At 51.1% G+C, this 20,189-nt stretch overlaps 9 protein-coding genes across 9 annotated transcripts; 5 read left to right on the top strand and 4 right to left on the bottom strand.

The window, feature by feature from the left end:
* Window positions 1–469: 469 nt before the first annotated feature.
* A1O3_03962 (uncharacterized protein) lies at window positions 470–2,004 on the top strand (the record flags this gene model as incomplete). Its single annotated transcript, XM_007734094.1, has 2 exons — window positions 470–1,120; window positions 1,186–2,004. 2 exons carry the CDS (start codon window positions 470–472, stop codon window positions 2,002–2,004), a joined length of 1,470 nt encoding a protein of 489 aa, XP_007732284.1.
* A 37-nt stretch (window positions 2,005–2,041) lies between these two features.
* A1O3_03961 (uncharacterized protein) lies at window positions 2,042–3,064 on the bottom strand (the record flags this gene model as incomplete). The annotated part of the gene is made up of 1 exon (XM_007734093.1): window positions 2,042–3,064. One exon carries the CDS (start codon window positions 3,062–3,064, stop codon window positions 2,042–2,044), a length of 1,023 nt encoding a protein of 340 aa, XP_007732283.1.
* Window positions 3,065–3,708: 644 nt separating this feature from the next.
* On the top strand, window positions 3,709–5,331 carry A1O3_03960 (uncharacterized protein; the record flags this gene model as incomplete). The annotated part of the gene is made up of 1 exon (XM_007734092.1): window positions 3,709–5,331. The coding sequence occupies one exon, from the start codon at window positions 3,709–3,711 to the stop codon at window positions 5,329–5,331; it is 1,623 nt and encodes a 540-aa protein (XP_007732282.1).
* Window positions 5,332–5,499: 168 nt separating this feature from the next.
* On the bottom strand, window positions 5,500–7,831 carry A1O3_03959 (uncharacterized protein; the record flags this gene model as incomplete). The annotated part of the gene is made up of 9 exons (XM_007734091.1): window positions 5,500–5,798; window positions 5,824–6,028; window positions 6,081–6,294; window positions 6,342–6,445; window positions 6,503–6,602; window positions 6,658–6,910; window positions 6,962–7,028; window positions 7,083–7,127; window positions 7,178–7,831. 9 exons carry the CDS (start codon window positions 7,829–7,831, stop codon window positions 5,500–5,502), a joined length of 1,941 nt encoding a protein of 646 aa, XP_007732281.1.
* A 416-nt stretch (window positions 7,832–8,247) lies between these two features.
* A1O3_03958 (uncharacterized protein) lies at window positions 8,248–8,616 on the top strand (the record flags this gene model as incomplete). The annotated part of the gene is made up of 1 exon (XM_007734090.1): window positions 8,248–8,616. One exon carries the CDS (start codon window positions 8,248–8,250, stop codon window positions 8,614–8,616), a length of 369 nt encoding a protein of 122 aa, XP_007732280.1.
* A 2,123-nt stretch (window positions 8,617–10,739) lies between these two features.
* A1O3_03957 (uncharacterized protein) lies at window positions 10,740–13,243 on the bottom strand (the record flags this gene model as incomplete). The annotated part of the gene is made up of 7 exons (XM_007734089.1): window positions 10,740–10,888; window positions 11,035–11,086; window positions 11,282–11,463; window positions 11,682–12,036; window positions 12,188–12,438; window positions 12,522–12,855; window positions 13,052–13,243. 7 exons carry the CDS (start codon window positions 13,241–13,243, stop codon window positions 10,740–10,742), a joined length of 1,515 nt encoding a protein of 504 aa, XP_007732279.1.
* Window positions 13,244–14,220: 977 nt separating this feature from the next.
* A1O3_03956 (uncharacterized protein) lies at window positions 14,221–15,003 on the top strand (the record flags this gene model as incomplete). The annotated part of the gene is made up of 1 exon (XM_007734088.1): window positions 14,221–15,003. The coding sequence occupies one exon, from the start codon at window positions 14,221–14,223 to the stop codon at window positions 15,001–15,003; it is 783 nt and encodes a 260-aa protein (XP_007732278.1).
* A 187-nt stretch (window positions 15,004–15,190) lies between these two features.
* Window positions 15,191–17,064, bottom strand: A1O3_03955 (uncharacterized protein; the record flags this gene model as incomplete). Its single annotated transcript, XM_007734087.1, has 3 exons — window positions 15,191–15,306; window positions 15,426–16,719; window positions 16,783–17,064. 3 exons carry the CDS (start codon window positions 17,062–17,064, stop codon window positions 15,191–15,193), a joined length of 1,692 nt encoding a protein of 563 aa, XP_007732277.1.
* A 771-nt stretch (window positions 17,065–17,835) lies between these two features.
* Window positions 17,836–20,101, top strand: A1O3_03954 (uncharacterized protein; the record flags this gene model as incomplete). The annotated part of the gene is made up of 4 exons (XM_007734086.1): window positions 17,836–18,814; window positions 18,877–19,297; window positions 19,360–19,651; window positions 19,709–20,101. The coding sequence occupies 4 exons, from the start codon at window positions 17,836–17,838 to the stop codon at window positions 20,099–20,101; spliced, it is 2,085 nt and encodes a 694-aa protein (XP_007732276.1).
* Window positions 20,102–20,189: the final 88 nt, after the last annotated feature.

Genomic DNA, 20,189 nt, shown 5'->3' with positions numbered 1-20,189 from the left:
AAATGCCTAGGCACGTTGGCAACATACACCCCGAAACATGTTGTCAGATATGTTTTCTGCATGACAGTGGTCCCAGTCCCTCGTTGCTCATTGCCCAAAAACATCACCTTTGGCCTTGATGACTGGCGATTTGGATCTTACGGTAGTTATATAACGTACATGTAACACCGACGACGATAGTTACGTGGAATGGGCGGCGACGAGGTCTTGGCTATCGTATAAACCACCGTACCACCAGTACCACTAACCCTGATTAGGTAACTCCGAAGTGTGTGCGGTACGAAGTGTGTGTCGAAGTGTGTGCCCTGAGACATTCCCGGAGGAGGGCAAGTTCGATGCGGGTGATGGAGGGCGCTTGGCAGCACCGGCAATGATCGAACTGCTCCTGCTTTTAAGACGATCTGGACATGAGTATCTGGATGGTTGCTTACTCTGCGAACCCTTAGCCAGCTCATACACCGCCGCCCCCATGTTCAAATCATGCCAGTACTGTCAACACCGAAAGAAAAAGTGTGTCCTCCCGCAACCGTCTGCCTCGGACAGTCGTTGCTTGGCCTGCCAGCATTTCGACATCAAATGCGAGATTGGCTTTCGGAAGCCCAGCTTCAAGCGTCGACTGAAATCACACGAGGTTTCATCTCGGGTGTACACGCAATATTCGGCGAGGTCCAGTGCAACGCTGCTTCGGCCGACGGGTTCGCTGCGAGAAGCAGCAGTCGTTCATGTCAACAATGGCGACTGTCAGCTTCCCCGAGTCCGTGCTGATTCAGGCTCGCTGGACGCTGCCAAGATGATCATGACCGTGGACGAGACTGAGAGCAGACATATCGATCAGATGACCACAGCGGAGAAGTATCAGATGATTGTGTCATGCGAATTCCCATTCCTTCCTCGAGAAGCACTGCTATCGATGGAGGAGGCCAAGATTCCCGAAGCATTGAGTTATTGTGTGCATCTCGCAGCTCAACTATCTCTGCAGAACGAATGTGCAGGCCTGTCTGAATCACAGGTACAGAAGCTATCTATCCTCGTCAACCAGCAAGATCTTGATCTGATCCAAGCTGCCGGTCTGATGCTCCTGTTACCACGAGTGAATTTGACGTCAAGTATCGTCGAGAAGGTGAGTCAAAACATCGTTAAAGTTTTGAAAGGGAAGCCACAGTAGACTGATGCTTCCAAAAACAGGCATTCACACCGTTTGCTGCCATCGAGAACATCCACAACATTCCGCTACCAGTCTCGATCGGAGCCTTAACCGCGCAGACCTGGATTTGCCTTGTTGGTCACACTCTCCAGTCATCTCCTCCCAATTTGCCTCCAAACATGCTGCTTGACTACGCTGCAACCCTCGATCATGACACGTTTGCTCCACACTACTTGAGGCTGACACACCTGGCTGCGTCTTTTCTTGAACTCCGCAACACGACTACGATTCCGCAGGATGATGAACCCGTGGCACGAGAAGTGGCTCAAGAATGGGCTCGACTCGAATACTCGTGCCTGCTGAACGTAGCCCAGATGCCCTCCGAGTTCCTCGATGTGCGGGATGATATGCCGGCGACTCCTGCAGCCATCATCACCCACATGTTGCAGAGCTTGATCTACTTACGTTTGTACGGCTACGTACTCATCGAAAATCCTGCTGTTGGACGCGAAATCGGATTGCGGCCAGTTCCTGGGGTGCTCTACTTCATCTGTGCCATTTCACGCTCAATTTTTGTCTGTCAGCAGCAGATTGTCGAACACTGGTCACAATTAGCCCAGATCCAAGCCACGGCAGCGGAGACATTGCTAAGATTCTGGGAGCTGACAAATTTCGAGAATTGCAGAGCTCTCTTGAATCTCTGGGATCCACTGCCTGGTCAATTCGGGCTCTTAGAACAAACGATCAGGGAACGCATTGGTCCAGGCCCGTGGACCATCGAGCTCATTGATGGCTATTCTGTATTCTGGACATTCCGGGATTTGAGAAGCTTAAGCCTCGAGGTTCACATGCGTTCTTGAGCGACTCCTAATACTTGTTGCATTGGACGAATTCTATCTATACTGCATCCGCAGTTGCCACACCCAACTCGCTGTCGCCTTGGCCGAAATATAACAGCCACCTCCCTTTAAATTGCACCATGCCTTCACAAAACACCACCTGATCCACTTGGCCACTTTTCTCATTATGCTGATCGACCTCCAAACACGGCTGTTCCAGCCGGGCCAACGGACCTTGATCCAGATTCTCATAATCGATCAGCATCTGCCCAATAGAGTATTGGTTGTTCCGAAATCTGTCACCTCCAGTCGTGGCAGAGTTGTAAATCAAGATCCATTTTCCGTCCTTGGTCTGGACAGGCGATGGCCCGGGTTCCAGCAACCGGTTCTCCCACAGGTGCACACCAGTCGCAAACCAATCCTCAAAAGGTCGAGTCTTCCAGTTCACCAGATCCGTACTCTCGGCTCGATAGACAAAAGACTCGCCCCAAAGCATGTTGTATTTGCCCCGTGAATCGGCGACGGGGAAGATGGACGCGGCTTTTGTGAAACCTCGTCGAATGGCATGACGTCCAGACAGTTTCACTTCCACTTCGTCCCAGTCAGGCCATAACGGAGGGAACTTCTTCCAATGGACAAGGTCCGTGGAGGTAGCGAGACATAGGCGGGCAGTCTCTGTGTCGTACGCCGTATAAGTCATATATACAACGCCGTCGATGCGGACCACCCGTGGATCCTCCACCCCGCCACCTTGTTCATAGACCTCTGTTGGCGTCAGAACTGGGTGATCAAGCCGCGTGAAATGGATGCCATCATCTGACCAGGCCAAGCCAATCGTCGAGACCTTTGCCTCGTTTTGTGCGCGGTAAAGAAGAAACACTCTGCCACCTAGAACAAGGGCAGCCGCATTGTACAAGTAGCTCGACTCGAAGTCATATTTAGGATTTGGTGTCAGGATTGGATTCGAGGCGTGCTTCACAAAGGGACCGATCGGGAAGGTTGGCGCCACATAGTTGGTGTCACCCTCGACGGACTCCTGTGTGATCGACGGCGCTGTCGCCGAGTATAGTGTGGAGGGCATTGTCAAGGATTCAACCGGGGAGGTGGCCTTCTCGGTGAGGCAGACTGCCGTTTCTCGGGGGTTTATATGTCGCTGAACAGTCTATGCTTGGGCAAAAATCCTGGAGGATACCTTACCCAGATCACGCTTTGTCGGCGACATCGTCGGGATCAGTGAGTGTGGCTTGCCCTGGTCCCCGGAGGTCCCCAACAGGGTCCGGCAGAGACCAATGATCGCGTGGCGGGAAAAACGGCGGGCTTTGCAATGCTACGCTGGAACGAACCACAGGCCTAAGAGCCGCTTTGCCCCAGAAAGCCATTGCCGCGCGAACGTCGCTTAAAGGTTCCGGTAAGGGGGCAGATCGTCGGCGTCGGGAAAAACGTCGGAAACCAGTCGCTGGGGGTCAAGTTTGACCATTGATTGCGGAGCACTGTGGAGGACGTCCCCGCGGATTGAACTGATCGACAGCGGAGGGAGAAGAACGAGATCCGTTCAAGACGGGTACACGAGTATAAGATGTAGGGTTCCAGATCCCTCTGATGGAAAGCTGTCTAACCGCACAATACATCTTTTCTTCATCCTCAAGCAACAGGCACACCAGTTTACGGCCATCATCTCCCTTTCCATTTTTCCGATCAACTAGCGGCAACTGCTAACGACACACCATGTCGGTTACGGCAGAGGAGAAAGTTGGCCAGATCAACTTTGTCGAACATGTCCCTCAGGAGGTCAATATGCTGCGATCCCTCCGAGGTGTGGCTGCCCTCGAGGTAGCAGGCCGTCTAGAGCCTCCGGTCAAGACCAGCAAGAGGATGATTCAACTTTATATCATGTGTGGATTGATGTTCCTCGGATCCACCATGAACGGCTATGACGGTGCGCTCATGGGCAACCTCCTGGCCATGCCTGCGTTCCAACAACAGTTCGGGGCCACCATCCTCGGGATCAAGACCGGCATCATCTCCAGCATGCTGCAGATTGGCTCGGTGTCGGCTCTGCCTGCTGTCGGCCCTTGTGGAGATGTATTTGGTCGACGAGTGGGCATCTTCATCGGGTGCGCATTCATTGTCATGGGCACGATTCTACAGGGCACGTCACATCACTTGAATCAATTCATGGCCGGGCGCTTCTTCATTGGGTTTGGAGGCACGATTGCCAATGCCATCTGTCCCGCATACGTGGTTGAGTTCGCCCATCCCACCATGCGAGGACGCATCACAGGAATGTACAACACTTGCTACTACCTTGGAGCCATCCTTGCGGCGGCGGTGTTGCGGGGCTGTGTGAACTATACTGGCGACATATCATGGCTGATTCCAACGTGGCTTCAGATGGCCTTCCCGTCTATATTGCTGGTGCTTTGCCCTTTTGTCCCTGAATCACCTCGGTGGCAATATTCCCATGGCTATTCCGATGCATGCAAAGCCTCTCTCATCAAATACCACGGTAACGACAATCCTGATTCATTGTGGGTGTCACTGCAGATGAGAGAGTTTGAAGAAGAGCTGGAACTCGACGGAGCAGACAAAAGATGGTGGGATTATCGCTCCCTGTTCAACTCGCGTGCGGCGTTGTACAGGGTCGTGCTGTGTGCCGTGGCGATTTCGGCCTTCAGTCAGTGGACGGGTCAAGCTGGCGTGTCATATTTCCTGCCTGGTATGCTCACCACGACCGGCATTACCGACACCGAAACCATTCTCGACATCAACCTGGGCACCACCCTGAGCTCCGGGATTGCAGCTGTGACCGGGGCCAATCTCATGGACCGTTTTGGTCGGCGCAAGATCCTCATCACCTGCTGCGCGACTCTCACAGCTATCTGGGCCATCATGGCAGCATGCACAGGAGTCTACTATCAAAACCAGGATGCAACCGCGGCACGGGCATCCGTCGCTTTCATCTTCTTGATCGGCATGGTCTTCAGCTTTGCATACACACCACTGCAGGCCATGTACCCGGTCGAAGTCCTCGCTTACGAGCAGCGCGCCAAAGGCATGGCTCTCCAAAACATGGCGGGAAACGCAGCGGGTCTCGTCAACATGTTTGCCATTCCAGTGGCATTGAAGGACATTACATGGAAGACTTATTTCGTCTTCCTCGTCACATGTGGCCTGGAGACCCTTTACTACTGGTTCGTCATGGTCGAAACCAAAGGCCACACATTGGAAGAGATGAATGAGATTTTCCGAGCCAAGAACCCCAAACAAGCCAGTTTGATTCAAAAGGACCAGGTCGAGGAAGCCGTGTTGATGGTGAAGGAGGTGGCGCAGATGAAACAGGTGGCGTAGTGTACAACACCTGTTTTAGCAGGACATTTCAGAGCCGCACGTTTCCCTTGATGAGAAATCTAGCGGTGGGTCTATCAGTTTCCACATTGATCTCACGCTGTCCGGATAGCCTGATCTAACGACTAACGTCCTCCAATAGTGGCCCCAGGCCCTAGGATGGATGCTTGATCATATTTCCAGACTGTCCAGTCGCCCCTCCAGGGAGTTTGGGTCTGTCACAGAACTCGCATTCAGCAAAGCCGACAGTTTTCTTTCCCCTGCAATCCACAACTCATACCGAATGTTCCGGCCGATTTTGTGAAACTTGGCTTCATATCTGAGAGTGTAATATCGTCTTCTCGTCTCGTCTTTGAAGATGTAATTGTGGCTCAACACCGGCGCTCGTAGCCTGCGTAGCTCTGCTCCCGTGACAGTGTATTCGATCCGACCTTGCGGTACACATCCTCGTGAGGCGTTAGCGACAGTATCTGGTGGTGCTGGAACAACACCTACCCTGGTTTTTCGCATGCGTGAGGGGGAAATGATTTTCCAGACTGTCTCCCGTTTCATTGGAGAAGACGGCCAGATTGATGGTCAGATCTGTGGTGATGGTTTGGAATGTCCACTCCAGGCTTCCACTGGCCTCAAGGTCGCCCATGTCGATGTCACTCAAGTCGAAAGTGCCACCGCCGGGAGGCACCACCTGTCCCTTCAGAAGCTTTAGCGTATGTAGGCCAGCATCGGGGGCTTGCAGGTCAACGGCAACTTACTTTACGCACAAAATAATTCACGCAATCCAGAACGTACAGTTGCCCATTTTGTTCATCCGTGACCGGAATGCAGTTTCCCTCATGATGGCCTTCATATTTGTGTGGTTGATAAGGCTCCTGACGAGTGAATCCATACGAAGCTCGCATGATCTCGGACGGGCCTTCTGCTCGGTTCATATATCGCATGATACCTCCAGCAGATATCGCAGTAGCTCTTGGACAGGATGTCAGATCAATCCAAATCTCTTCAAATGGACTTACTCAGTGAAAGGAAATCGGAGATCGCATTCTTTTTCTTTCAACGCTTCCCGCAAGTAGTATTGAACCCATTCGGAAGAAGCAAACCCTCCAACGAGGAGGACTTTCTGTGAGATGGTGGTCAGATACTTCCGTCTAGCGCTGCATCAAGTACAACAACGAACTTTGCATTCGTAGCCTGCGCTGATAGCTTTGTGTCTCTGTGATTCGATCAACCGAACTATATGCTCTAGCCGTGGTTCAAACAATTTTCTGATCGTACTCCTAGGTTCGGTGAAGTGTTAGCTGGAGATGTAAACAAGTGGTAGAATTACCCTACCCGTCTGCGACAATGGCACTGGAAGGCATCTCGTCGGTTGCTCGTGCTCCCGGCACCACAAGAAAGACCTTCTCGTCAAGCTCGGAAAACTCTCGTTTGGTTCTGCTCTCGAAGTCTGTGGTGGCCGTCTCTGCCACTTTTCTGAATCCTCCAACCTGCTTATCTAGGTCTGCGTACCGGTTGTCTCCCTGAAACTTCTGCAGCAGCCATTGATAGAAGGCTTTATCGACATAGCTTGATCCACACAAGCCCCCTGGAGCACAATATCAGTTGATGGTCACTAGATAGGGCTGGATTATAGTACCATCACCAGCGACTATCTCGTCGATCCGGGGAGGCCATACGCTTTGTAACACATAGGTGACTAAATCCTTCACGTAGCGGTTAGGGCTTCAGTACGCAGAATTTGAAGGGATTTGCCGTACCACCGTCCCCCCTCCACAGTCACATATGATGAACGCATCTCCATCCTGGATTGGGTTAGCATTCAAAATGATGCCACTGGGCCTTCTGAACAGACCTTTAGGAATGGATAGTCCGATCTCTCAGCTGCGCAGAAATAGGTCGCTGCTGCATCTGGCTCTGACACAAGGAACACGTCTTGCTCTTGCCCAAGGTCGGCTTCTCGCGCAGCACGCTCAAGACCTCGCGTCATGATGGTATCAGCATTCCCAGTCCAGATGGCTGGAACAGTCAAGACCAGCTGAACTGAGTCTGTTGGTTGGAGACCATGCTGTGTGGTCAATTCGGTGCGCGTGTGTCGCAGGAGTCGCACCAAGAATTGAAAGATGACTTCCTCACGATCCAAGCCAAGCCTTGTCAAGCTAGTAATGGCTTCTCTCCGACCATCCTGTGTGTATTCCTTTTCGTCGAGGAGCAATTTGAACTTATGTATCCGGACGTAGTTGACATCGGCGGGGAACTTTAGTTTTGCGTGTACAGGGTATCCCCAGTCGATCGTGTTATTCTCCAGGTCGTAGAGCAACTCAGTGGGCACTTCGTAGCACTTCGCTTTGCTGAATTTTGGTGCCTTCGGATAATTCGTGATGTGACCGATATCCTTGGGGTGAATTTCACAGCCAACGCTCGGGTTGTCGCCAGATGCCTGTCTGGACCTATAAAAGGAAACGGAGGAATAGGTCGTACCGAAATCGATACATACTGTGACGGCCATAGCGATCACACCTGCGGCACTTGAGTTAGGTCTGCCTGTTTCCGAGCCCAGACGCTGGCCGATGCTGCAGTTGGAACCGTTAACTCGTCTCCAGCCGAGCTGCGATTCTCGAGGGCGACCTAGCCGATTTAAATAAACCCCCAACCGTGATCATGCGCAGTGGACAAACATGGCATAGCACAAGGCAACTGCGAGGCGGCCACAAGACGACCACAAGGCATCCTGCGACCACACGGTCGTCTGCCTGGAGACTGCAGATGCAACACCCGCCAGCCAATTAAACCCTCAAGTTTGGCGCCATGCCAGCGCACTCTGGCTGGCATTTAAGAAGGCTGTGTTTTGCACAATCGAGGCGGTCTGTCCATCTCTCTGTCAACGCAAATCAGCAAGACAGCCTTCCGGAAGACACTACCAATATGGCCGAGCTGCCTAGATCCGAGCAGCGCCCCCAAAAACCGGTGCGCTGGCCTCGCCGCGCCTTAGCATTTGTCTTAGCATTTGTTAGCGAGAACAGCGAGACTTTTGCTAGTCACAGCCGCACCAGCGGCTTCAGATCGCTGACAGAGCAGCTGAATGCGATAGTTCGACCAGACAAGCCATACGAGGCCAGTCACGTTCGATCCAAGTTCGAGAGCATCTGGAGGAATTCCGGGCATAATGCAGACGGAACGGTCGAGCCACTCTACCAGTTCGGCGTGCACTGGGCGACCCTTCCGGGCCTTGAACAAAAGGAGAATGTTACCTTCCAAGATGTCCGGGATGCCATCGAAGACTTGAGACTGTAAGCCCAGCTTCGGATTGATCGTCGATCATCTACACCTTCGCGATACTGATGACTGGCGCTGTAGACGAGACCAAACGTACAGGAAGACAAGTTCTCGGGAGTCTCGCGACAGGACAGTATACTCCAAGTCTAAGAACAGGGGCAATGCCTTGATTCGACCATGGGTGATCAAATGCTTGTGCCCATTCGACACTGAAGATGGCGGTAAAACTGTCCAGTGCGAAGGATGCAAGACTTGGCAACATATGTTCTGCTACTACGAAGCAAACATAGATCCACATTTCTGCGCCGACTGCGCAGACGCTCACACCCACCCACAGGCTGCTAAAGCCTCCCTGAACCCTGAGACAGATATCATCTCTGGTCTGGGAGACCTGTCGCTTGCCGGTGATGGCGATGGTGATTTGGAAGCGACGGTAGCTACATACCTCTGGGGTTTGACCCATGGTGATATCTTGCTGACGTACGCTATCGTAGAGTCGCGGAGAACTATTGACCAAGGTCCGGCAATTGGAGGAGCATGCGAAACGACAACGAATTAATTATCATGCCCAGCGCAGGCAGATCGTGGCGCTACAAGCCGCTCTCGACCGCGAAAAAACCATGGGCACGTTCACGACCTTTCGTTCAATTGACCTAGCTCACAGTCTCGCGGATGCGCCGACTGACTTTGGGATGAGACGCACCATTGAAAGCGTTAGCTACTTGCTAGGGCAATTAATTACCAATCTGCCTTGGAAGCATGGTCAATCAGACATCGATAAACTTCTCAGGAGTGGCATAGACTCTCCCGACTTGGTCTCAGCTTTGGGCGACTGTCTTGGAATGGATCTTTCAAAAGCTGTTGCCCGTCGGGCAGGACATTCCCGAGCCCAGCTTACCGGTTTGGACTCCCTCGATTTACTCAGATATCTGATCTGGACAATGATTCGGCAGTGGGTGTTCTATTCCGAGATCTTCAAATTCGATCAAGACCAAAGCCCAATTTCCAATGTTGTCAACGCTTGCATTTATGAAAGAGGTTTGTGATCAGATTCCGATAGATGACTTTCGGCTTATGAGTCTCCAGATGGCCCTGTCGCTTTCACAAATCTACAATATGCAGCTTGGTGTATCTTGACCGAAGACGGGTCATCGTGGTTTGAGAACACAATCAAACGGCTTGCGTCGGAGCTGTCAATTCGGTGCATCAAGGCCTTAGCACCGCTCATATCCTCCGAACTAGGCGGGAGCCTCGATGATACAACTGTGCTTTCGAGTCAATGGCAGGTGACTAGAGACTATCTTGAAAAAATGCTTGCTGCCTGCATAAAGCTGAGAGGGAGACTGCCACTGAGGCGTGCCATGTTCCAACTCTACCTCCCTAGCCCCGGGACAAGGTATGATGCATCTTTTATGGAACCCGACCGTCGCATCTTGGACCTGGATGTGTCTCGGCAATCGGTCATCGTCTCGACAGGTCCCGCGTTTCTATACTACCGTGCCGTGGAAAATCGTGGAGACGAACAAGATTCCCCGACAATTTCAAGAGTGAGTGAGTGCATGGTTCATCATGAGAGCTTCGAGGAGGCAAAGGCCATCATCCCAGCGTCGGTCATCCTCTGATACCTGCGGGAGACATGGCGATTTCGAGGCACTGCTAAACACATGGAGAGAAAGCGAAGAGTTGTCCACGTCCCAATTCGGAAGTGTATAATAAACCCTTCCAATGTGCCTGTGCTAAACCATGCCAAGATTGATGTCTAGTCTGTTTCATGACAATCTCCAGGCCAATAGGTCCCAAAAAGGCCGCGGGCCTACTCCACATCATGTCTAGAATCTTAAGAATTACTGTGAAAAGGTCCGATTCGGAAATATTTGTAAAGATCTTGAATGTATTCCCGGACGATCCGGCCATGAACAGTGGCACGCCAGCATGAAGCAAGGAGTAAAAGCGGCCCGGGCAGAATGGTGGCTACTGATGCATTGACTGGATTTCCGGCGAAAGAGTGGTATCCGTCCACTTCGAGCACTGAGTTTGCCAACTACCCTGGGACCGCAGTGCCAAAACTCTACACTCTTCTGCCCAAGAACCGAGCTCTTAACTCTTCTGCCTAAGAACAACCGAAATCAATCAAGTATCAGCTAGAGCTCAGTCCGTGACGATGCCGTCGTCCAGCTCGGGGCGCCACTCCAGGCACGAATGCGTCCGCCGTACAATTGCACCAGACCAATGCCGATGATGATTCCAAAGGCGGTGATCATGGTCTGGGCTGCGAAAGCCCATGTATAACCTATTTGAGGTTAGATGTGAGTTGATCGGGTTACAGGGAGATCAATGGTGAATGATAGGAGACAATGACCTTAGATCAATGATGGGCGGTAAGAGATAATCATCTTAGATCCCAAGGAAGAACGACAACAGGGGCATAGCACATACCAGAAGCTTCGACCCAGTAGTTGATGAACCATGGCTCTGCGAATGCGGATAGCTAGCGACATAGAGTGGTTAGTTTTCATGTCTTCTTTCTCGATCTCGGGTAGAAAGTGCTTGAAGGGGCAACGGAGATGAAGATGAAGGGACGGGCGTGGAGAGTGCTTCAAGGGGGAATGAAGATGAAGGGACCGGCGTAGAGAGTGCTTGAAGGGGCAATGAAGATGAAGGGACCGGAGTGGAAAGTACATACATTGAGAATCACCGAGTAGAAAGTAATGATGTCTATGGCGTAGTCGGGGTAGTTGTCGACAATATACGATGAAATGACTGTGTTTCCCATTTGCAGGCCGGCGGCGAAGATGAAAGACGCCACTTGCCCGGTGATCCAGTGCCAGGATCGGGCAATACTAAGGCCCCAGACTAGCAGACCGACTAAACCACACCCAGTCGATTAGCAAAAAGACAGTAAGACAGTAAGACAGTGACTGAGTATTGGATAAATGCCTGTAGGGGCCGAGTCATGGATATTCAGAATGCCTGTGGGGGACTGGGTCATGGATATTCAGAATGCTTGTGGGGGACTGAGTAATGGATATCCAGAATGCCCGTGCCTGTTGGGTCTGAACAAGGTGAAATGGCAAGAGACCTACCAGCTGAGAAAACCGCGCCAGGATATGCTAGCCACAATCGCATCTCTGGCACCCTGGTGCCGCCGTTCTTGGCCGCCAGCCTCGCCACGAGCCAGTCACTCAGACGGCCGGAGAAGGCAACCTCGGCAATGACCGTGCCCAGCATCAGACCGATAACAAATAGACCTTGGATGTCGACCTTGTAGTCTTCGTAGGCGGCAGGCAGCATGGTCAAGATGGAACTGCACCACCAGTACTGGAAGAAGACGTACATGAGTACGGGCAGCACCACAGTGGGGTAGCGCCACATGTAGCCAAAGTGAATCAGAGTCTCCCAGACATTGGGGTGGTTGACAGCTGGGATCTTGCCGACATACTTTGAGGTTGCGTCGTTAGCATTGAGTCGCGCGTCTAGGGCTGAACAGAATGAAGGAAGATTGGGGGACGGGCAAGTCAAGGGGAAAAAAAGAAGATGGAAAAAAATGGCTTGGGGCCAACCTGGAGCAGGTTCCGAGGGGAAGACAAACCAAGTATCCGAGCTGACGAGTGCGTTTGACATTGAGACCGATACCGATCATGTTGCCGGCTTTCTCTCCATCGCCTGATGTTTGTGCGGCCGACACTGCCGTCGACTCGTCATGGGCGTGTGCCAGGACGTAGGATCGTGGGTACAGCGTCTCTGGCAGGAAGACGACCTCTAATACCAGAAGGACGGCGAAGAGGATGATGACATGGTACTGCACCCAGTACTGATCCACCAATGCAAGGAAACCGCCGACTATTCATTTAAAAAAAAACACAATCAGTCAACGTCCATGTCCAAATAGACTCGGGATCCGAAAGCCTCAAGGGACCACTTACTCAGAACGCCGGTGTATGTTCCCATATCGATGGCCAGCACCCACAGACCAACGCGGAAACCTCTCTGGTGTTCGAAACTCAGATCATTGATAATGCTCAGCCCGACGGTGGCGGCAGGACTGGCGCCAAATCCTTGGAAGAAACGCGTGGCCATATAGCCACCCAGGCTGATGTTATGTAGACTAGAGCAGCCGGTGGCGATGATGGCGATGCAAGTGCCAGTGATCATGATAATGCGGCGACCGTAGATGTCGGCGAACGATGACCAGAAGAGAGGGCCAACAGCGAGTCCCAGGGATGGAATAGCAAGCGTCCAGTTGACCTGGGTGTAAGTCTGAGTTGGGCAGAATTGTCAGTGTCAGTTGTAGCTCATATCTTCTACCAAGAGGGTTTACGGAAAAAATGGGAGAGGGACGGGGGACTTGGACGAACCGCATTGAATTGTTCCTCGAGTAGTCCAAAGACTGGAATGGGTGCAACACAGAGATATCTGGCCATTTAAGGGACAAAGTCAGCGACAAACTTCAGACAACCATATTGAGCTCTCTTAATTTTTCCTCCGCTTGACAGTTGAGCCGGGCAAAAGAATAGGAAAGAATACCCACGTACGTGAAGAGGAAGTAGGAGAACATCACAGTGGCGATACATATGTTTTTCCTCCACGCCGACCAATTCAACGGATCCATCGGGTCGTCCGTAGGTGTTGGATATAAAGGGTTCATGTTGGGATTTAATCGGCGGGAAGATGCCAGTCCGTCCATCACACCGTATCCAACATTGTCAGGCTGCCCACTGCTATTGTCGAGAGCGGTCTTTTCGTGGCTGTGATCTTGCGGTGCCTTCGTTGGCGTTGTGACGGTAGGCATCTCGAATACAGATGCCCCAGATCCCGACAAGGAAATCCTCTGACGATACTGGCTTGGTGGGAGAAAATATGAAGGTGTAGGTCATAATAATAGTGAGGGCCCAGTCGACCCAGAATCGCAGTCTATACATATACATATGAACAATAAACCCACGTTCGGCCCAAACAATCTCGTGGCGTCGTGGCGTTGTGGCGACGTGGGTCTATTGAATGAGCTCCGAGCGCCGTACGGAGTACCAGTATGATTTTTGGTTATCTTATCAAACTTACTATATTTCTTATCATGCGAACTTTTGATTGTATGATGCGAATACAATCGCCCAAGTTGGAACATCATTGATGACTTGGAAGCTCCTAGACGAGGATCACTGATGGGTCTAGGCTTCAGGAAATCATGATCCTTATCTTTTAGGTAGTAAAGTATATTACCTATACTGCGTCTAAATAAGCTAATACTCGGTGCTCGGAGCTCGATAAGAAAGGTGGAGGAGATGTGGCAATTGTCAGCCTTAGTGGGTCTGTCAATATCGTATCCAATATGGGTCAACAACCGGAGCTCGGTGCTCCTTTTCTGGGTACTGATGAGCCTGAGGAACCCCCTCAGGTCGGTAGCAACTGACACCCTATTAACTTATTAAGTAATGGGATGCGAAAACATCGAGACCGGAGTGATCACTCCGCGCATCTTCCAACAGTAGTAGGGGAACAATGTGGAAGATATATAACTGTGGTCCATGGTCTTGGCTCCGAGGCTTCTCTACCATTTCTCCATCTTCTATTCGTGTTCGTACGATTCCTATCAATACACACAGGCGACACGCAACCACAGCCACGATGACGCAGATTCTCTCCCCAGCCGCGACAGATACTTCAGCATCGCATTCGGTGGGTAAAAGTGGTGGACCGAATGCACCTGCGCCTTTGGAATTCCATACCAAGCCCACCGAAACCATCATTCCTGCGGCTCATGGCTATGCTGAAGCTCTGAAAGCCGGCACCATCTTCCGTCTGGTCGATCTTCACGGGCTCCAAATCATCGACATGAGCGCATTTGTTCTCCCCTACGCCTATGGCTCGATAGCATCAGCAGAACATCTTTCTCCATCCTACACATTACACCACACGAGAGGGACACCCATCACAGTGGGCGAGCCCATCTACTCCAACATGGACCGAGAACTCCTCCGCCTGGTTGGCGACACGTGCAAAACGCACGACATGACCTTCATGTCATGCTTCCCCAAGATGTATGAGGACCGCGGCCTGCCAGGCCATAGATCGTGTGCACAGAATATGGTGGAAGCCTTCTCCCGGTTCGGTATGCAAGGCCTTCCCGAAGTGAGGGAGCCCTTCAATGTGTTTCAGAATTCACCCTACTTTTGCAAAAAGGCCTTGAACTGTTCGAGGCCCGGCGATTGGGTCGAGTTTGAGGTGCTGCTGGACTGCGTCGTCGGTTGGAGCTCCTGTCCTTTTGATCAGGAGGGTTGGTCGGGCGGGACTCCCACGGATGTGTTGGTGGTCACTGGTTTATCTAAGGGGGAAAATGGACTGACAAGTGATTATGAAATGAGCGAGGATACCTATAAAAGGATCTACGGAAAAGGAAAACACGAGTGATGGTTCAAAGTCCTGCCAAATCAATGTACAGTGGGTGTCTCCAGTCCTGCAAATCAATATACAGTGAGTCTCTACATGTAAACAAATCTCTATATCAAACTGAGGAATTAGAATATATTTGTCTGATACATCCTACGTGGGATCAATATTAACCAGCTGCGTCCTGGTCAAGGACTATGTCAGTTCATTACTGGTGCAGCAATTCCCCAATATATTCTGCCAAAGCCAAAATCTTCTCTTCGTGAAACCTCCTCCCAACCAGCTGCACCGCGACGTGGGCGCCATCATAGATCTTAGGATCATCTATCATGGTAGACATCTGGTTAGTACTAACAATAATTCTCGAATTATGGTGGGTTTTGGAGCTGACGGGAGGAAACCAGGCATCGGCCATGGACGGGACAGAGAAAAGTGTGACTTACAATCCTCATGGACGATCTTGTCCTTATCCGAGATCGGCTTATACTCATCGTCCACTCGATCAATTTTGGCATCAATGTTCGTGACTGGGATTGTTATGGCGGTGTAGTCGAGTCCGTTGAGAATCATTGTATAGCCGGCATAGACGGATTTTCCCTTCCTGGCTGCTCCATATGGTGCTGCAGGCATGAGGAAAGCATCTACCGGGCGGCCGGTGCCTGTCTGCTCGGTGGTGCTCAGCCAATAATCCAGATACTCTTTCTTGTAAGCCCGAAGCTCTCGATGCAGAGCAGCGACTTCGCTCGCACTGGCTTCGGTTGTCGGCGCTGGCCCGTAGGCCGCATAGACGTGAGGAATCATAGGTTCACCGGAAAGAGCAAAGTCTTTGTGGATATCAGCGCCTCCGTCAAGGTGCCAGTGTCTCTGTACGAGAGTGACACCCTGAGAGTGTGGTGGAGGTTTCCACTCGATAATCTTGTGAGAGGCTTTTTCAAGTACTGCGCGTACAAGATCAAGAGCCCGAAGCACCGGCGGGTGGGGTTTGACGACACCGTCATTGACCAGCATCCCGAAACATAACGGGGAAGAGCTGGAAATTAGAGACCGGACTTCGTCTTCTTGAGATTGCCTCCAGGGGAGTTCAACAACCAGAGGGTCGTGGAGCCAAGGCTCTTGAGACAAGACGGACTTGAAAAGAAGTCGGGCCGACCAGGCGGTGGTCGCAAGAGGTCCTAGAACACTGACCATACTGCTCTGGCCGTCCATCGAATTCGCTGTCCCCTCGTAAGGGATCCTGCCTGCTGATGGACGGAGCCCGTAGAGCCCATTGTATGCGGCTGGAATCCGAATACTACCCCCGATATCTGAGCCAAATCCTGCCGGGGATCCTCTCAGACCGATCAACGCCCCTTCACCCCCAGAACTACCTCCGGCGGTGAGGTTGCGATTCTTGGGATTATAGGTAAACCCAATGATATTGTTGGATGTCTCACCCGACATGAGTGTATGCGGTACGCTTGTTTTGCAGTAAAGTACGGCTCCTGAGGCTCTTAATTCCCGAACCAATTCGCTTTCAAAGGTTCGTTTTCTCCTGTCGTCCTTGTTTCCTTGAAAGGTATCGATCCAGCCAACATAGCCCATAGTTGTGTCGACACCCTTGATATGGAATTGGTCCTTGAGACTGACCGGCAAACCATGCAGTGGGCCTACAGAGGTTTTGAAGGTGGCAAAGTGCTCGTCAAGCAATTTGGCGTCAGCAAGAGCCGCATCGAAGAAGGTCTCATGTAAGCAGTTCGTCTACAGTATTGTTAGTTGCGCCAAACTCTCAAGACATTGATTTGGTCTGCATGTGTCCCATACCAACTGGTGTGCCAACGAAGCTCGGTGACAAAATGCTTCAGTGACCTCAACCGCACTCCATTGTCCGGTTGATGTGTTGGCTACAATGCCAACCGCATCAGTCTCGGTGATCTCAATTTCACGAGGACTTAGAAACTGTTGGATGAATGGTCCTGTAACGTCTGGCTGTTCTTGTACTGAGGGTATTCTCCCAGTGATCTTCCATTTCCCAGGGATCGAGTTCAAGACTGATTCACGCTTTTCCGCGGCCAAGTTTTGCCAAGTAGGATTCTGGTTATCCATACTAGTAGTCAATGCTAGATATCAGGCAGAAGATGGTTGGAAGAGACAACATATAGCCGGGCTGCGGCAACTTGTAGACAAAACAGGTTAATAAACTCAAGGAAGGTCCATATCACCATACAGCTCGGACACGCACCTTTTTCTTGGGGCGAATCACAAAGTCCCCTCCGCGTTCATGATGCCCAAAAAAACTCATCTGTGGATAATCTGGACGTTCCATGCTTTTAGGTGGACAGCATGCTCAAAAAGGCGGCTACCGATATGCAATTTGCAGCTCCAACCATGGAGTTCTCTTGATACAAGAGAGTGGGTAGTAGGTGGGTAAGGCATCAGACTGTAGATCGGCTCTCGGATTAGAATTGATTGGTGAGCGCAGGGCAGTGATAAGGCTGCGAGATGAAATTTAGCTAGTAATGGCACTCTATGCCAGTCCCACCGCCTAACCCTAACCCTTGTTTGCTTAGTCAGTCCCGAGGACCGAACTCCGCTCACGTGATATTCTGGCCGGTGACAGCTTAACGCTGACAACCCAAACACAACTTCTGATTGCCAGTGTGTTGCTTACCTTGAAATCTTGGTCCTCGAATTTCAATTGTAAGTCGCGCCTGCGCCTTCGTTGATCCTCCATTGGCGCAGACGACGACGACAACAACACTGTGCGCTACAATGTGGCTCAAGTTATATTTACAAGGCCCCCTGAAACTGGTCCGCAAGCACCACCTAAGCCTTGTATATTCCAAAGATCTTTGAAGGATTCTTCCTAGTCTGAAAATGGCAGCACCCCCACTGGCAACTGATCTTTTCCGCACTCGCAATGGGAGGATGAAAGCGTGTGAGCCCTGTAGAAGGCGGAAGACGGCATGTGATCACACCTTACCGATATGTACCCAGTGCATACAGCGAAACGCGCCGCAATACTGCGTGTACATGCTTCCTCGAACTTCTGCCTTTCAAAGCAACAACCCGACCCTGGCATCCACGGACATGCCAGACGCGTTTGCCAACAGCGTACAGGCCGGCGTAAGCTCCAATGGTCCATCCGTCACATCCACCACCGCGGGGTCTGCCTTACAGACTGTTGGCCAGTTTTTTGGGTCTACAAGTTTTCTTGCTGCGTTTGACGAAAAACTCTACTCGCCTGTCTTGACCCAACCACGGGAAATGCCCATGTCAATCTCCTCGTCTGATTTTGAGATCGACCCTAGCTTCAGCATCGACCCTGATCTACTCCCGCTCGCTACCAAGATCTTGGCGCAATTCCCTGATGACCGAACGTGTCAAATACTGTTTGAACGATACAATAATCTAAATGACGAAATCATCAGACCCTCCATAGCCCGTGTCATGAAGTCGTTCTGGCTTCACTTCGGCGAAGAGCTGAGGCAGGGAAAAGTAAGCAGCATTCGCAAGATCGCCACGCTGATTTCTTACAACACCAGTCATCCCATGGAAGATGACGAGGATGGTTTAGAGAGATGGATGAAGTCTTCATCATTGCAAACAATACGATGGGAGAGCATTGGAATCATCCTTTCACACCTAAGTTACGGAATCATCAGCTCCGGCGGGGAAGACTTGTTCCTGGTTGAACAGGAAGGATCGGAAAAGGATCGAGAAAGAATTCTGAAGCAAATGCGTGAGTGTGTCGGTAACTGTATCAAATTGTGTCGGGCATACGCTGGGAACACGCTCCTTGCGTACTTGATTTACAAGCACTTGATACTAGAAGGTATTGTGAATGGAGACACAAGTAGGTTGATTCCTTCTGCCAATATTCATATTGAATCCCCTGACTGAGTCGTACGACAATAGGTCCAACAGTATGGATGTTGCATGGAGAACTCATTAGCACTGTAACAACAATGGGCATGCATATTGAGAGTAAAAGGTCCCAAGCCCGGACCGACCTCTCGATCGAAATGAGACGGAGGGTATTCTCGTCTATCTTCATCATGGACAAGATTTTAGCCACATTTACTGGGCGGCCCCCATTGTTGAGTCACCGATTCACCTCCACGCTACTCCCTCTCGACATCAGTGATGAAGCCCTACTTGCTGGTGATGACAGCATTGCCGCGTCTGTAGCGAGTTTGGACGACGGTTGGAGCACGAATGGCATGTTCCATCCTAGTGGAATGCTACGGGCCCGGAGATCATTGGCGACTATTCGTTCGGAGATTCTTGACGAGGCATTAGGACAGTCATCGCTTTATAAGACTAACCGAGATTTGCTGTGAGTGGAGTGGCATCCTCATTTGGTTCTCAGCTTGGCTAATTCGGGTTTTGTGTTTCTAGAGAACTACGACAGCGTTCTAAACAGCTATACTCTACTCTTCCTTCTGTGTTTGTTCATCGACTGGAAGACTACACCATGCCTGAGAAGCCCATGTCGGAAAACTTTGCCCGGTTCAACCTTCGACTGGAGTATTTGTACAGTATGTTTTTACTCGAAAAGCTTATCAGTAAGCATCAGCAGTCCTCCGGTCAGGAGGTCTTCGATATCTGCCGAGAGATTCTCTCGCTCGTTCTTTTATTTGGGAATCAAAAGGAACGTTTCATCGAGGTCAGCACAGGTGTCAGCTGGATGGTACGTCTTCATCTTCCGCATTCCTGTTTCTGGGTGGTATACAACTGACCAAGGCAGATTCTCAACTTTGCCATTCCCGCAAGTGGCACACTTTGCACCGAACTTTTGAGGCAGACTCGATCAACTTCAACTTCTCAGGGGCCAGGGCATTATGCGTGGATTCCTCGTTCCGAAACAATCCACAATCTAAGCATGCTCGTCACCTTTCTCGACTGGATTCCATCATCGGCACCAAACGCTACCGTGTGCCAGAGATTGCGACAAAACATCAGTGACGTTTTAGATCAGCTTGAAGCTTGTCTTCCTGCTGAAAGAGAAAGAGAGATCATGCTGCCCGACCAAAGTATCACGCCTTTAGATATGTACGACTTTGAAGCTTGGGCCGATTTCACCAACCTGGATTACTTGGGTGATCTTAACTCGGTAGACTTATTCAATTGGATTACTTAGAATTGGATCTGGATCCCGGTGGGCGTGGAGCTATCATGGAGAGCTGACCTGGCAAGCCGGTCTTGGTATCTTCTGTCTATTGACCGAT

The sequence above is a fragment of the Capronia epimyces genome (genome assembly GCF_000585565.1).
Source record: "Capronia epimyces CBS 606.96 chromosome Unknown aczIQ-supercont1.3, whole genome shotgun sequence".
Classification (NCBI taxonomy): Eukaryota; Fungi; Ascomycota; class Eurotiomycetes; order Chaetothyriales; family Herpotrichiellaceae; genus Capronia; species Capronia epimyces.
Note: the sequence above shows the minus strand (reverse complement) of the source record. Positions and strands in the feature narration are given on the sequence as shown.